The 14,373-nt window shown below is 44.2% G+C and overlaps 1 protein-coding gene across 1 annotated transcript in view; it reads right to left on the reverse strand.

Moving 5' to 3' along the window:
• The window catches only part of adam19b (ADAM metallopeptidase domain 19b), a gene marked incomplete at both ends in the record, with an annotated part of 53,142 nt that overhangs the window by 2,233 nt on the left and 36,536 nt on the right, over positions 1-14,373 (reverse strand). Inside the window, 12 exon segments of the mRNA XM_070444643.1 lie at positions 6-180; positions 311-419; positions 862-1,057; positions 1,634-1,723; positions 2,864-3,041; positions 3,346-3,485; positions 3,646-3,730; positions 3,852-4,018; positions 7,730-7,801; positions 10,456-10,510; positions 10,792-10,927; positions 10,930-10,997. Of these exon segments, the coding sequence (XP_070300744.1) occupies positions 6-180; positions 311-419; positions 862-1,057; positions 1,634-1,723; positions 2,864-3,041; positions 3,346-3,485; positions 3,646-3,730; positions 3,852-4,018; positions 7,730-7,801; positions 10,456-10,510; positions 10,792-10,927; positions 10,930-10,997 (1,471 nt within the window).

The following is a 14,373-nucleotide window of genomic DNA, read 5'->3' on the forward strand; positions in this document are numbered from 1 at the left end:
AGTCCTGGGTCCAGTGTGTCCCCCTGTTCCTCGTCCCCCTGGCCTGGTCGGTAAACGTGTGTCCCCCTACAGAGGACCTTCTTGCCTCCCACCCGGACCGTGGTGTCGATGGGAACAGCGTTAGTCTCCAGGGGCTTGGAGGCTGAACTCACACACTGGATCTTACCACATCTAGCATCCCTAAAGCAACGGACCGGTCACATGGATTCAGACATGTAGGGATTGTTTTGTAGGTGTGAAAGAAATGTTAAATGGTAGTTCAAGGGAGAGACACTTCTATACATTTGGTGCCGACTGTGTGACTCCTCACCTGTCCCTGCATCCTCTGTATTTCCCCAACAGGTCTTTGCCACAGTTCCCAAAGGTGTCTCCTGCCTCGTTCACCTTCTTAAAGCACAGGTCTAGAGCAGGACGGCCGTCTAGAGAGGACAGAACACACACAGTGTTATGTCACTTCCTGCTAGCAGACAGATGTTCCTGCCTCGTTCACCTTCCTAAAGCACAGGTCTAGAGCAGGACGGCCGTCTAGAGAGGACAGAACACACACAGTGTTATATGACCTCCTGCAAGCACACAAATGTTCCTGTGGTCAGGTAAAGCCTGTCCTGTGAAGATCTCTGATAGTGAAAACAGAAATAACACCAGAGCCCAGTCCAGTAACAAGCCCTAATCCTTCTCCCTTGGAGCCAATTTGAAGGACCCAGATAGGTGTGAGCAATATTGTCAAAGCCGCAGACCAGACAATGGTTTCAATAGGGGAGCATTACATTGAAAAGTACTATAAAAGCAATCCATTACTTTATAACAGCATGCAATAACATGCCTACTAACGCCGCCCCAGAATGATTGATAGGTACTAACCCCGCCCCCAGAGTGATTGACACTGCTGCTCCAGGGTGAGACACATGCCGGTGTAGCAGTAGGCCCGCCCCCCATCACAGGAAGTACCATCCACCAGGAATAAGTTAGCAGGACAAGACTCCGCCTTCCCATCACAGTACTCGGGTAGGTCACATGACCCTGATGGAGTACGACACAACACACCTGGACTCTTCAACTAGAGAGAGAGAGAGAGAGAGAGAGAGAGAGAAGGGGACTATTAAACGATCAAACACCTCGACTCCTTCAACTACGAGAGTGAGGACGAGAGAAGAGAGGAAGAATGAGGGGGGGAAGGAGGAAGATAGAGAGAGAGAGAGAAGGAGAGAGAGAGAGAGAAGAGAGAGAGAGGAGAGAGAGAGGGAGGGAGGAGGGAGGGCAGCGGAGGGAGGGAGGAGGGAGGGAGGAGGGAGGGTAGAGAGAGAGAGAGAGAAGGGGACTATTAAACGATCCTAACAAATAACACCTCGGACTCTTCACTAAAATAGAGAGAAAGAGAGAGCGCGAGAGAGAGGGAAGAAGAGACAGAGAGAGAGAGAGAGGGTGGGAGATAGAGAGAGAGAGAGCGACAGAGAGAGTGGACAACCAGAAAGCGAGAGAGAGAGATAGAGAGAAAGATAGAAAGAGAGAGAGAGAAAGATAGAAAGAGAGAGAGACGACAACCAGAAAGAGAGAGAGAGAGAGAAAGATAGAAAGAGAGCGAGAGAGAGACAGAGAGAGAGAGGACAACCAGAAAGAGGACAGTGTACAGTACCTTACAGTTGTCACAGCAGACTCCGTGGGCACATTCTGCTCCAGCCTTCAGAGTACAATTGTTGGCATTACAGCAGGGACTGGAACACTCCTGCAGAGAGAGGATGATTAATCAGTATATACACACACACACACACACACACACCAGTGGAGGCTCTTCAGAGGAGGAAGGGGAGGACCATCCTCCTCAGTGAATTTTATTTATTTATTTATTGTAAAACATTGAAAAAGTTACCGTTTTAAGATAAAACTATACAAAATATATTCACATCACCAAATAATTTATTAAAACACACTTATTCACTTATTTAGCTAGCAAATGCAGCTGGCTAGTTTAGTTACTCAAACACCCGGCTCAAACAGAGGGATGCTATGTTAGCAAGCTGGCTATGGCTATCCAACACAACACTGGAACTCTTCCAATTCAAGGTAAGCTTTTGGTTTTATTAATTTATTGCCACTGTGGCCCACGGATGTAACTGCTTACTGACTGTACACTGTAACGTTACTGCATGATTGTAGCCGGTTTACCAATGAATTAGTTATATTAGCTATGCTGACTAGGATGTTACTTTAGCTAATATGGGGACAACGATGTAGGCTGTGTGTAGCGGTTATGACATGGTTTGGCTTGGAAACTTTTTTTCACCTGGTCACAAACAGCTGATGTGTTGTTCATTGAAGTCCACAAACAAAGGGAAACGGTGAGAGGAGGAGAGTGCATAGAGGCGAGAAGGAATACAACATGGCTGCTATGAAAGTGAACTGTTTTTATGCGTGATCACTGTTGTGTTCATTCCGCCGATTCTGTTGACAAACGTTTCTTAAACAGAGCTAAAAATACCTGAATTTGTCAAATGGAAACTCTCGTTTGCAACTGTTGGACTACTGATTACACCATAGATAAGCTACATGCAGTTAAGAGTGTGCAAGGCGGTATTGAATGTGTCACTGTCTGTCATCTCTCATTGTCTTTCTCTCGACCTAAGTGCACCTACGTTGTAAACTTTCATTCATAGGCTAGGTTTCAGCAACCTCATGATGGGTATAGGGAAAATGTGAATATCATGTAGTAGTCTAAACCTAGCGATGTTATATTGAACTGGGTGAATGGAATATGAATGACAGTCATCCAACATGCTGTAATAGAAGTAAGGCCATGTCAATGGCGGCACTGACCATCACTGACACACACACACACCCCACACACACGCACACTTCCCCCCCTCACCTTCTCGTCTCCACAGTCACACTCCTCTCCATCCTCCAGGTAGCCGTTCCCACAGCGCTGTCCCCCGTACATGGCTCTGGTGTTGGGGAGGTTGAACAGACACTTTCCCCCTCCGGAGCTCAGGTACCTGCTCAGCTCCCGCTGGTTACAGCCGTTAAACACACGCGGGAACGGGTGGCTGCGACACACACACCAGGGGTGTATTCAGTAAGGTGCAACGCATTGCAGATAGAAATGCCATCAATAGACATTACATTATTCCTTCTACTCTACGTGTCAGAGAGGAAATTCTGCTCTAAGTAATATATTTCTTTCTATACAGACATTACTATTCCACTACATTTTGTGTCCCAGGAATGTCTTTTACAAAGCAGGATCAATCATTATATMATTATTTAACCTTTATTTATACAGGTTTATTCACATTAAGATAAAATCTCTTTAATAAGAAAGATATTTTCAACATAGATAGATTCTCTCACCCAGTGGCAGCAGCCATGATGCAGCCTCCATCATCAGCCTTGGCCTGGCAGCACCCAGGGCTGTCATGGCTCATGCCAAAGTTATGCCCCATCTCGTGAGCCATGGTCGCTGCCACGCCCACAGCACTGTCAGAGTGGTCCTGCAGGGGGGTAGAGGTCAGGGGGTAGAGCTCAATGGTTAGAGGTGGATTCCCGTATTGAAAGTCAAAGGGACATACATCTCATGTTAGCTTGGTTCTAGATCTATGTGTGCTATTATAAATACATCACAACTTTATTACAACTTTAGAGAAATCTTACTGAGTTGATTCCCCCTGACTGGTACTCTGAACACATGGCTCTGAGAGGGGCCAGCCCAATGGTGGTGCCCTGAAATGCCACGCCCCTGGGGAAACAAAAACCACAGCTGTGTAGTTCCACTGAATGGTCTTAATGGAAGGAAAGAGAGATGGATTGAGGATGGATTAAAGAGATCTAGAGTACAGTAAGGAGTGTGTCACACTAACGTGATGAGTTGAGCGTTGTCGTTCGGTAGTGTGTGTAGCTGTTTGCGTCTCCAGGCCAGGAAAGCTCCCAGGGTACTGTAGGGGTTACCAGACACACTGATCCTGTCCTGATCAGACCACACCTCCAGACCAATCACTGCCACACGAATACTTAGAGACTTGTAGTACTGCACAAACACACACACACAAACACACACACACAGATCATTTGACTAACATTTTTTATTAATTATTTTATTTCAACTTTATTTAACCAGGTAGGCAAGTTGAGAACAAGTTCTCATTTACCAAGATAAAGCAAAGCAGTGCGACACAGAGTTACACATAAACAAACGCACAGTCAATAACACAATAGAAAAAACTATACACATTGTGTGCAAATGTAGTAAGATAAGGGAGGTAAGGCAATAAAAAGGCCATAGTGGCGAAATAATTACAATTTAGCATTAACACTGGAGTCATAGATGTGCAGATGATGATGTGCAAGTAGAGATACTGGCGTGCAAAAGAGCAAAGAAATAACAATATGGGGATGAGGTAGTTGGGTGGGCTATTTACAGATGGGCTGTGTACAGGTGCAGTGATCGGTAAGCTGCTCTGACAGCTGATGCTTTAAGTTAGTGAGGGAGATATAAGTCTCCAGGTTCAGTGATTTTTGCAATTCGTTCCAGCCATTGGCAGCAGAGAACTGGAAGAAAAGGCAGTCAAAGGAGGTGTTGGCTTTGGGGATGACCAGTGAAATATACCTGCGGGAGTGCGTGCTACGGGTGGGTGTTGCTATTGTGACCAGTGAGCTGAGATAAGGCGGGGCTTTACCTAGCAAAAACTTAAAGATGACCTGGAGCCAGTGGGTTTGGCAACGAACATGTAGCGAGGGGCAGCCAACGAGAACATACAGGTCGCAGTGGTGGGTAGTATATGGGGATTTGGTGACAAAATGGATGGCACTGTGATAGACTGCATCCAATTTGCTGAGTAGAGTGTTGGAGGCTATTTTGTAGATGACATCACCGAAGTCAAGGATCGGTAGGATGGTCAGTTTTACGAGGGTATGTTTGGCAGCATGAGTGAAGGAGGCTTTGTTGCGAAAAAGGAAGCCGATTATAGATTTAATTTTGGATTGGAGATGCTTAATGTGAGTCTGGAAGGAGAGTTTACAGTCTAACCAGACACCTAGGTATTTGTAGTTGTCCACATATTCTAAGTCAGAACCGTCCAGAGTAGTGATGCTAGTCGGGCGGGCGGGTGCGGGCAGCGATCGGTTGAAGAGCATGCATTTAGTTTTACTAGCATTTAAGAGCAGTTGGAGGGCACAGAAGAAGTGTTATATATCCTAGGTTTTGGCCTTTCTAGGGAGTTTTTCCTAGCCACCGTGCTTCTACACCTGCATTGCTTGCTGTTTGGGGTTTTAGGCTGGGTTTCTGTACAGCACTTCGAGATATTAGCTGATGTACGAAGGGCTATATAAAATAAACTTGATTGATTGATTGATTGATATGGCATTGAAGCTCGTTTGGAGGTTTGTTAACACAGTGTCCAAAGAAGGGCCAGATATATACAGAATGGTGTTGTCTGCATAGAGGTGGATCAGAGAATCACCAGCAGCAAGAGCGACATCATTGATATATACAGAGAAAAGAGTCGGCCCGAGAATTGAACCCTGTGGCATCCCCATAGAGACTGCCAGAGGTCCGGACAACAGGCCCTCCGATTTGACACACTGAACTCTATCTGAGAGGTAGTTGGTGAACCAGGCGAGGCARTCATTTGAGAAACCAAGGCTATTAAGTTAGCCAATAAGAATGTGGTGACTGACAGAGTCGAAAGCCTTGGCCGGGTCGATGAAGACGGCTGCACAGTACTGTCTTTTATCGATGGCGGTTATGATATCGTTTAGAACCTTGAGCATGGCTGAGGTGCACCCATGACCAGCTCTGAAACCAGATTGCATAGTGGAGAAGGTACGGTGGGATTCAAAATGGTCGGTGATCTGTTTGTTAACTTGGCTTTCGAAGACTTCAGAAAGGCAAGGATAGATATAGGTCTGTAACAGTTTGGGTCTAGAGTGTCTCCCCCTTTGAAGAGGGGTATGACCGTGGCAGCAGTCCAATCTTTAGGGATCTCAGACGATATGAAAGAGAGGTTGAACAGTCTAGTAATAGGGGTTGCAACAATTGCGGCAGATCATTTTAGAAAGAGAGGGTCCAGATTGTCTAGCCCAGCTGATTTGTAGGGGTCCAGATTTTGCAGCTCTTTCAGAACATCAGCTATTTGGATTTGGGTGAAGGAGTGGGTGGTGGGGGGCTTGGGCAAGTTGCTGCGGGGTGCATAGCTGTTGGTCGGGGTAGGGGTAGCCAGGTGTAAAGCATGGCCAGCTGTAGAAAAATACTTATTGATATTCTCGATTATCATAGATTTMTCGGTGGTGACAGTGTTTCCTAGCMTCAGTGCAGTGGGCAGCTGGGAGCAGGTGCTGTTATTCTCCATGGACTTTACAGTGTCCCAAAACGTTTTGGAATTATTGCTACAGGATGCAAATATCTGTTTGAAAAAGCTAGTCCTTGCTTTCCTAACTGACTGTGTATATTGGTTCCTGACTTCCCTGAAAAGTTGCATATCGCGGGGGCTATTCGATGCTAATGCAGTACGCCACAGGATGTTTTTGTGCTGGTCAAGGGCAGTCAAGTCTGGAGTGAACCAAGAGMTATATCTGTTCTTAGTTCTACCAGGCAGTGATGGGTACGAGACCCGGCACCTATGATCCAAATGAGAGCCAGACGAAGCTGAGACCCGGTACCGTTGGTTATTTGAATTATCTCATGAAAAATTGTTGTCCCCATTTAATTTTCMACAGCCAACAACACGAGTAAACAACAGCAAAATCAGACAACTCCATAGTAGAATAGTTGACCTATTAAATTGCTCAACCTGTCGCATTCTATGAGAGAAAAGAATATTCCTCTTGAGGCGCATTGAAATTGCAAGAGAAAGAGAGAGAGATATGCATGCTCAATCATTGTACAACATTCTTAATGCAGTCCAGAGGAAAATACATATTTGAAATCATTTTTGATGGCCACTGTTAAAAGTGGAGGATAACTGAGCTTTCTAGAGTTACCAGGCTATACTTAATTSTCAAATCCAAGAAATGAGTAGGCCTAAACTGCCCCATTTTAGAACCAGAGTGTTCAGCAGTGGTGTTCAGCAGTGGTGTTCAGCAGTGGTGTTCAGCAGTGGTGTTCAGCAGTGGTGTTCAGCAGTGGTGTTCAGCAGTGGTGTATTGTTCCATGCGAGTTAGCGCTCGCCAATGGCGTTGAATGCATAGGGAAGACTGGGCTAAATGTAACACGGGTCAGGTGTAACTAGCCCTACATTATATTCACAGTACAGGATCCTTGGTTGGCTGAGTCTCAGTGGAACAGTTTTTTTTTGGGGGGGGGGGGGGGGGGGGGGGAATCAAGTCATCAATATGTTTCTAACTAGCAACATTTATAGCCTTATGTTTACACTTTTTAAAGTGTGTGATCTAACCTGCCTATCATACAGACCTATATGAAATTGGGCTCATTTCTGGAGGGGGAAATTATATTTTCATTCAGTTTGCAGTAGAATGTTCTTATGAAAAGTCACCAGAACTGGCCTTCTCACAGTCCTTCTCCCCACAAAATTGTAGGTCCCTCCACCACCTGTAGTATGCTGTGATATGTGCCTTTTGTCAGTATTATATTGTTTAGTTAGTGTCTTATACCCCCCACCGCAGCCCAAACTAAATGCCTAGTTAAAAAAAGGTTAAATAAACAAAAATTATAAAAACTAGGACCCCCACAATCTCCCAAATCCCAAATGAACCACAGTGTTAATTTGTGTGGTTCTCTCACCTTGTCTACGTAGTTAGCTGCCTCCAGCAGTTTCGTCTTCGTCCTATTTAAGTCCCCGCCGTGCTTCTGAAACTACACAGACAACACAGTTACAGCCATGCTTGAAGAATTTCACCCGGAAGAGTAAGGACAGCAGGATGACCTCAACCAATCAGACACGTCAGACAGCAATAAAGGATATTAGAACAGACCCTGTTAGATCTGCATTAGAACAGACCCTGTTGGTCTCATTAGAACATACCCTGTTAGATCTATTAGAACAGACTGTTAGTCTCATTAGAACAGCCTGTAGATCTCATTAGAACAGACCCTGTTAGGTCTCATTAGAACAGACCCTGTTAGATCTCATTAGAACAGACCCTGTTAGATCTCATTAGAACAGACCCTGTTAGATCTCATTAGAACAGACCCTGTTTAGATCTCATTAGAACAGACCGTTAGATCTCATTAGAACAACCTGTTAGATCTCATTAGAACAGAACCTGTTAGATCTCATTAGAACAGACCCTGTTAGATCTCATTAGAACAACCCTGTTAGATCTCATTAGAACAGACCCTGTTAGATCTCATTAGAACAGACCCTGTTAGATCTCATTAGAACAGAAACCTGTTAGATCTCATTAGAACAGACCCTGTTAGATCTCCATTAGAACAGACCCTGTTAGATCTCATTAGAACATACCCTGTTAGATCTCATTAGAACAGAACCTGTTAGATCTCATTAGAACAGAACCTGTTAGATCTCATTAGAACAGACCCTGGTAGATCTCATTAGAACAGACCCTGTTAGTCTCATTAGAACAGACCCTGTTAGATCTCATTAGAACAGAACCTGTTAGATCTCATTAGAACAACCCTGTTAGATCTCATTAGAACAGACCCTGTTAGATCTCATTAGAACAGACCCTGTTAGGTCTCATTAGAACAGACCCTGTTAGATCTCATTAGAACAGACCCTGTTAGATCTCATTAGAACAGAACCTGTTACAGACCCTGTTAGGTCTCAGAACAGACCCTGTTAGATCTCATTAGAACAGACCCTGTTAGATCCCATTAGAACAGACCCTGTTAGATCTCATTAGAGCAGAACCTGTTAGATCTCATTAGAGCAGAACCTGTTAGATCTCATTAGAGCAGAACCTGTACCTGTTAGATCTCATTAGAACACCCTGTTAGATCTCATTAGAACAGACCCTGTTAGCTCATTAGAACAGACCTGTTAGATCTCATTAGAACAGACCCTGTTAGATCTCATTAGAAACAGACCCCTGTTAGATCTCATTTAGAAGACCTGTTAGTCTCATTAGAACAGACCCTGTTAGATCTCATTAAACAGACCCTGTTAGATCTCATTAGAACAGACCTGTTAGATCTCATTAGAACAGACCCTGTTAGATCTCATTAGAACAGACCCTGTTAGATCTCATTAGAACAGACCCTGTTAGATCTCATTAGAACAGACCCTGTTAGATCTCATTAGAAACGACCCTGTTAGATCTCATTAGAACAGACCCTTGTTAACAGACCCTGTTAGATCTTCTTAGAACAGACCCTGTTAGATCTCATTAGAACAGACCCTGTTAACAGACCCTTTAGATCTCATTAGAACAGACCTGTTAACGACTGTTAGATCTCATTAGAACGACCTGTTAGACTCATTAGAACAGACCCTGTTAGATCCTCATTAGAACAGACCTGTTAGATCTCATAAACAGACCCTGTTAGATCTCATTAGAAACAGACCCTGTTAGATCCATTAGAACAGACCTGTTAGATCTCATTAGAACACTTTAACCCATTAGAACAGACCCTGTTAGATCTCATTAGAACAGAACCCTGTTAGATCTCATTGAAAGAACTGTTAGCTCATTAGACAGACCCTGTTAGATCTATTAGAACAGACCCTGTTAGATCTCATTAGAACAGACCCTGTTAGATCTCATTAGAACAGACCCTGTTAGTCTCATTAGAACAGAACCTGTTAGATCTCATTAGAACAGACCCTGTTAGATCTCATTAGAACAGACCCTGTTAGATCTCATTAGAACAGACTGTTAGATCTCATTAGAACAGACCCTGTTAGATCTCATAGAACAGAACCTGTTAGATTCATTAGACAGACCCTGTTAGTCTCATTAGAAGACCTGTTAGATCTCATTAGAACAGACCCGTTAGATCTCATTAGAACAGACCCTGTTAGATCTCATTAGAACAGACCCTGTTAGATCTCATTAGAACAGAACCTGTTAGATCTCATTAGAACAGACCCTGTTAGATCTCATTAGAACAGAACCTGTTAGATCTCATTAGAACAGACCCTGTTAGGATCTCATTAGAACAGACCCTGTTAGATCTCATTAGAACAGACCCTGTTAGATCTCATTAGAACAGACCCTGTTAGATCTCATTAGAACAGACCCTGTTAGATCTCATTAGAACAGACCCTGTTAGTCTCATTAGAACAGACCTGTTAGATCTCATTAGAACAGACCCTGTTAGATCTCATTAGGGGGGGGGGTGGGGAGATGTGGATTAAGTATGACGATAGAGAGATGAAGGGATGGGGGGTGTAACAGAGTGATGGATGGTCTCCTAGTTCAGTCTTTCCTTGGAGTATGAGTCACAGGTCAGAAGAGGAGATGGAGGTCATGCATCCTTTCCCCGCTCTCAACTGACAGATGGAATAAATGGCCATGTAAAATGGACGAAGGTGTCTGGCCTCTTACCTCAGCATGGTCAGCTACCAGCAGCAGCTCTACATACTTCATACTCTGGCCACGTCTCTACGCTCCTGGAGAAAATCAGGACATATTAGAGAACTTTACGCCAACTATACAGTGCATGATTACTTGTTATAAGTATGGGCGCGCACCACACACATAACCCCGCCCCTAATGGTTTATTATCAACTCATAGTATGTTTGCCTCTATTTTTTTATCAGTCTTAAAATGCCTGACATTTCTTGGATATTTCATTGATACAAAGCAGCCCTCTATTCACTGGAGAAGATAGTGGTTGTTCTCATATCAGATACCAGTCTAATCATCCCTCCTGCACTCACCCTTCCGCCCCGCGCGTCATCATTCCCTGGATGAGGTCATCCAGACCCTCCCCCTGGCCCTGGTTGCTATGGCGATGCCCGCAAGTTCCGTTAGGCAGACGGAGGTTCTCGGCTCGGAACACAGCGTGAGGAGCTGTGTATCCATGGTGACAGCAGGCAGGGGTTCTATCAGATAACTGACGCTGGTGTTCACCGTAATCAGTCCCCTAGGGAACCGAGATCTGAATCACAACAGTTCCAGGCTAGAAAACAAACTAAAACTATTATAGCTGGGGAAAACATAGTGTTTTTCAGTCTCTGGTTAAAGAGAGAATCCATCAAATAACTACTGAGAGAAGTTAGATATAGCAGAATGTAAACTAGAAAACAGCTGGGATTTACATGTCAGGTCTGAGACAACTAAATCCTGGCTGAACTGTATGTTGAACTGTGTATAATAAATCCTGATACCGGATGGTATCAGGAGGAGAGGGGAGAGAGAGACAGATAGAGAAGAAGGAGGAGTGGAGAGAAGAGACAGATAGAGAAAGAAGAAGGAGGGAGAGAGAGAGACAGATAGAGAAAGAAGGAGGAGGGAGAGAGAGACAGATAGAGAAAGAAGGAGGAGGGAAGAAAGAGACAGATAGAGAAAGAAGGAGGAGGGAGAAAGAGAGACGATAGAGAAAGAAAGAAAGAAGGAGGAAGAGAGAGAGAGAAGGAAGAGTAGAAAAATAGAGATTAAATTGGATCAGGGAGACACCCAGCACATTCAGGTTCTGACTCAGTGGGGATTGGATCAGGGAGACACCCAGCACATATCAGGTTCTGACTCAGTGGGGATTGGATCAGGGAGACACCAGCACATATCAGGTTCTGACTCAGTGGGGATTGGATCAGGGAGACAACCCACGCAATATCAGGTTCTGACTCAGTGGGGATTGGATCAGGGAGACACCCAGCACATATCAGGTTCTGACTCAGTGATTGGATCAGGAGACACCCAGCACATATCAGGTTCTGACTCAGTGGGGATTGGATCAGGGAGACACCCAGCACATATCAGGTTCTGACTCAGTGGGGATTGGATCAGGGAGACACCCAGCACATATCAGGTTCTGACTCAGTGGGGATTGGATCAGGGAGACACCCAGCACATATCAGGTTCTGACTCAGTGGGGATTGGATCAGGGAGACACCAGCACAATAGGTTCTGACTCAGTGGGATTGGATCAGGGAGACACCAGGAATAGCACCCTTCTCCAGATGCTTTCTACAGCCCTGTGTGTGTGTGTGTGTGTGTGTGTGTGTGTGTGTGTGTGTGTGTGTGTGTGTGTGTGTGTGTGTGTGTGTGTGTGTGTGTGTGTGTGTGTGTGTGTGTGTGTGTGTGTGATTCTCCTATAACCGTCTCCTCTGTGAACCCAGAAAGGAAACAACGGCACGGCTGGATCCCAACCTCTAAACTTCCTCCCTGATGCTGCTGGAGCCTCAATGACTTAACATGGAACCCAATGACCGAGAAACACACTGGCCTGTATATCTCAACATCAGTGCATGGCCAATAAATAAACCATCTTTTCACCTGCTCTCCTATTGTGTTGGTTGAGAATGACCGTGTGACAAATAAACTGAATTGTCATTCAAATAAAATGTATAATATTTAGGAGGCATGTCCTTATTCAATGCCGTTAGTGATCACCACAGTCACCAGAAATGTTACCTGTGGTAACTCTTACCTGAGACCTGAGCAGGTGCTGAGTGCTGCACTGGACCCCTCCACACCACGGACGTCACCATGGTAGAAACAGTGGCCCTGCAACATGAGAGGAGAGTTAAACAAACTCACATCATGCACTTTTCTTTTCGCGATGATGTCACCTAAGATTTAAGAGCTTGGTTAGCCTGTCTCTGATCAGCCAACTTTTGCCATTTGACATCCACAAATCAGAAAAGGCTGGTTACATGATACCCCCTATTGTGAGATGCTTTAGAACACCCCATGAACTCACAGTGCTGGGTGGTTTGGAGGTCTGGCGGGAACCACTGGGACTGTACCATATCTCCTGATATCCGGGGGCCAATAACTGCCTGGAACATACGGAACGGGAGAAGAGAGAGAACATTACCTCACTGAAACCAGTGCTGGTGAATAGAATACACTGTCACCATAAAACAAAGGGGAGCAGGGTGCTTCAGTCAGAGAGAACAGAGAGAGGGAAAGGGAATGAGAACATGACAGGATTGTGATAGAGTGAGTGAGAGAGGAAGAGAGAGAATGAGAGTGAGCGATGAAAAGTGAGAAAGAGAGAGAAAAGTACTGTATTCCTCTCCAGGGGCACACAGCTCATGAAACATTAATGTGACATTCTGAGTTACAAAGGGAAAGAGAGTGCCTCAAAGCATACAAAGAGATGCACAGATAGAATACAGAGAACTACACAGAGAGATAGAGAATACAGAGAGATACAGAACAGATAGATACACAGAGAGACTATATAAAGAGAACAGATATAATGAAGATAGAATACACAGAAAAGATAACAGAGAGATAAGAGATAACAGAAAAGATACATAGAGAGATACCAGATACAGAGCGATAATCACGAGAGATACACAGAAAGAAAGATTAAAGAGAGAATACGAGATACACATAAGAGATAGAAGATCACAGAGAGATATAGAGGACAGAGCGATCACATCAGAGAGATACACAGAAAGAAAGATATAAAGAGAGATACCAGAGATACAGAGAGAGACTGAGATAAAGCCCTTAATTTAAATTGATAGAAGATACACAGAGAGACAGATATATTAGAGAGATACACCAGAGAGAAGACGAGATAAGAATATACACAGAGAGACAGAAATAAAGAGAGACCACAAGAGAGAGACAGAGATAGATAACACGAGAGACAGATATATAGAGAGATACACAGAGAGAGGACAGAGATAGATATACACAGAGAGACAGATATATAAGAGAGATTAACAGACAGAGAGACAGATAATATAGAGAGATACAGAGAGACAGAAATAGTAGAGAGATACCAGAGAGAGACAGAGATAGATATACACAGAGAGACAGAACTAAAGAGGGATACACAAGAGAGAGAAAGAGATAGATTTACACAGAGAACAGAAATAAAGAGCAAACCCAGACTCAACCTATTAAAGAAACAATCTATCTGCACATATACAATCCCAAACCTTTTCTGTCCGTCAGAAAAACTATTTTTTCCCCCAGACATTTGGGATAATAACTATGTCTACATCAAAGAGTGACTGTTTTGTTTGTCCAACAACACCTGTGGACAAGGGCTTTCAGTCAACTCTTACTTCTGGACTTTTCTCTAACGTCCTATGCATGGGTTCCATGCTGAATTCTGGAGTGTCACTCTGGTAACTCATTAGTTAGGAGTATGTGATAGTCTGGTCCAAACCACACGCAGATGCTCTATAGACAGACCAACAAACATTCAGGGGTCTTGTGCAGATGTTTATTTTGTTGCTTCTGATTGGTTCCAAGTCTGTCTCCAATCCACACTTCCTGTTTCAATTCAAAATATTAAACCACACACCTACCAGCTGTTATGTGGGGTCCTCTCT

The sequence above is a fragment of the Salvelinus sp. IW2-2015 genome, linkage group LG8 (genome assembly GCF_002910315.2).
Source record: "Salvelinus sp. IW2-2015 linkage group LG8, ASM291031v2, whole genome shotgun sequence".
Taxonomy (NCBI): domain Eukaryota; kingdom Metazoa; phylum Chordata; class Actinopteri; order Salmoniformes; family Salmonidae; genus Salvelinus; species Salvelinus sp. IW2-2015.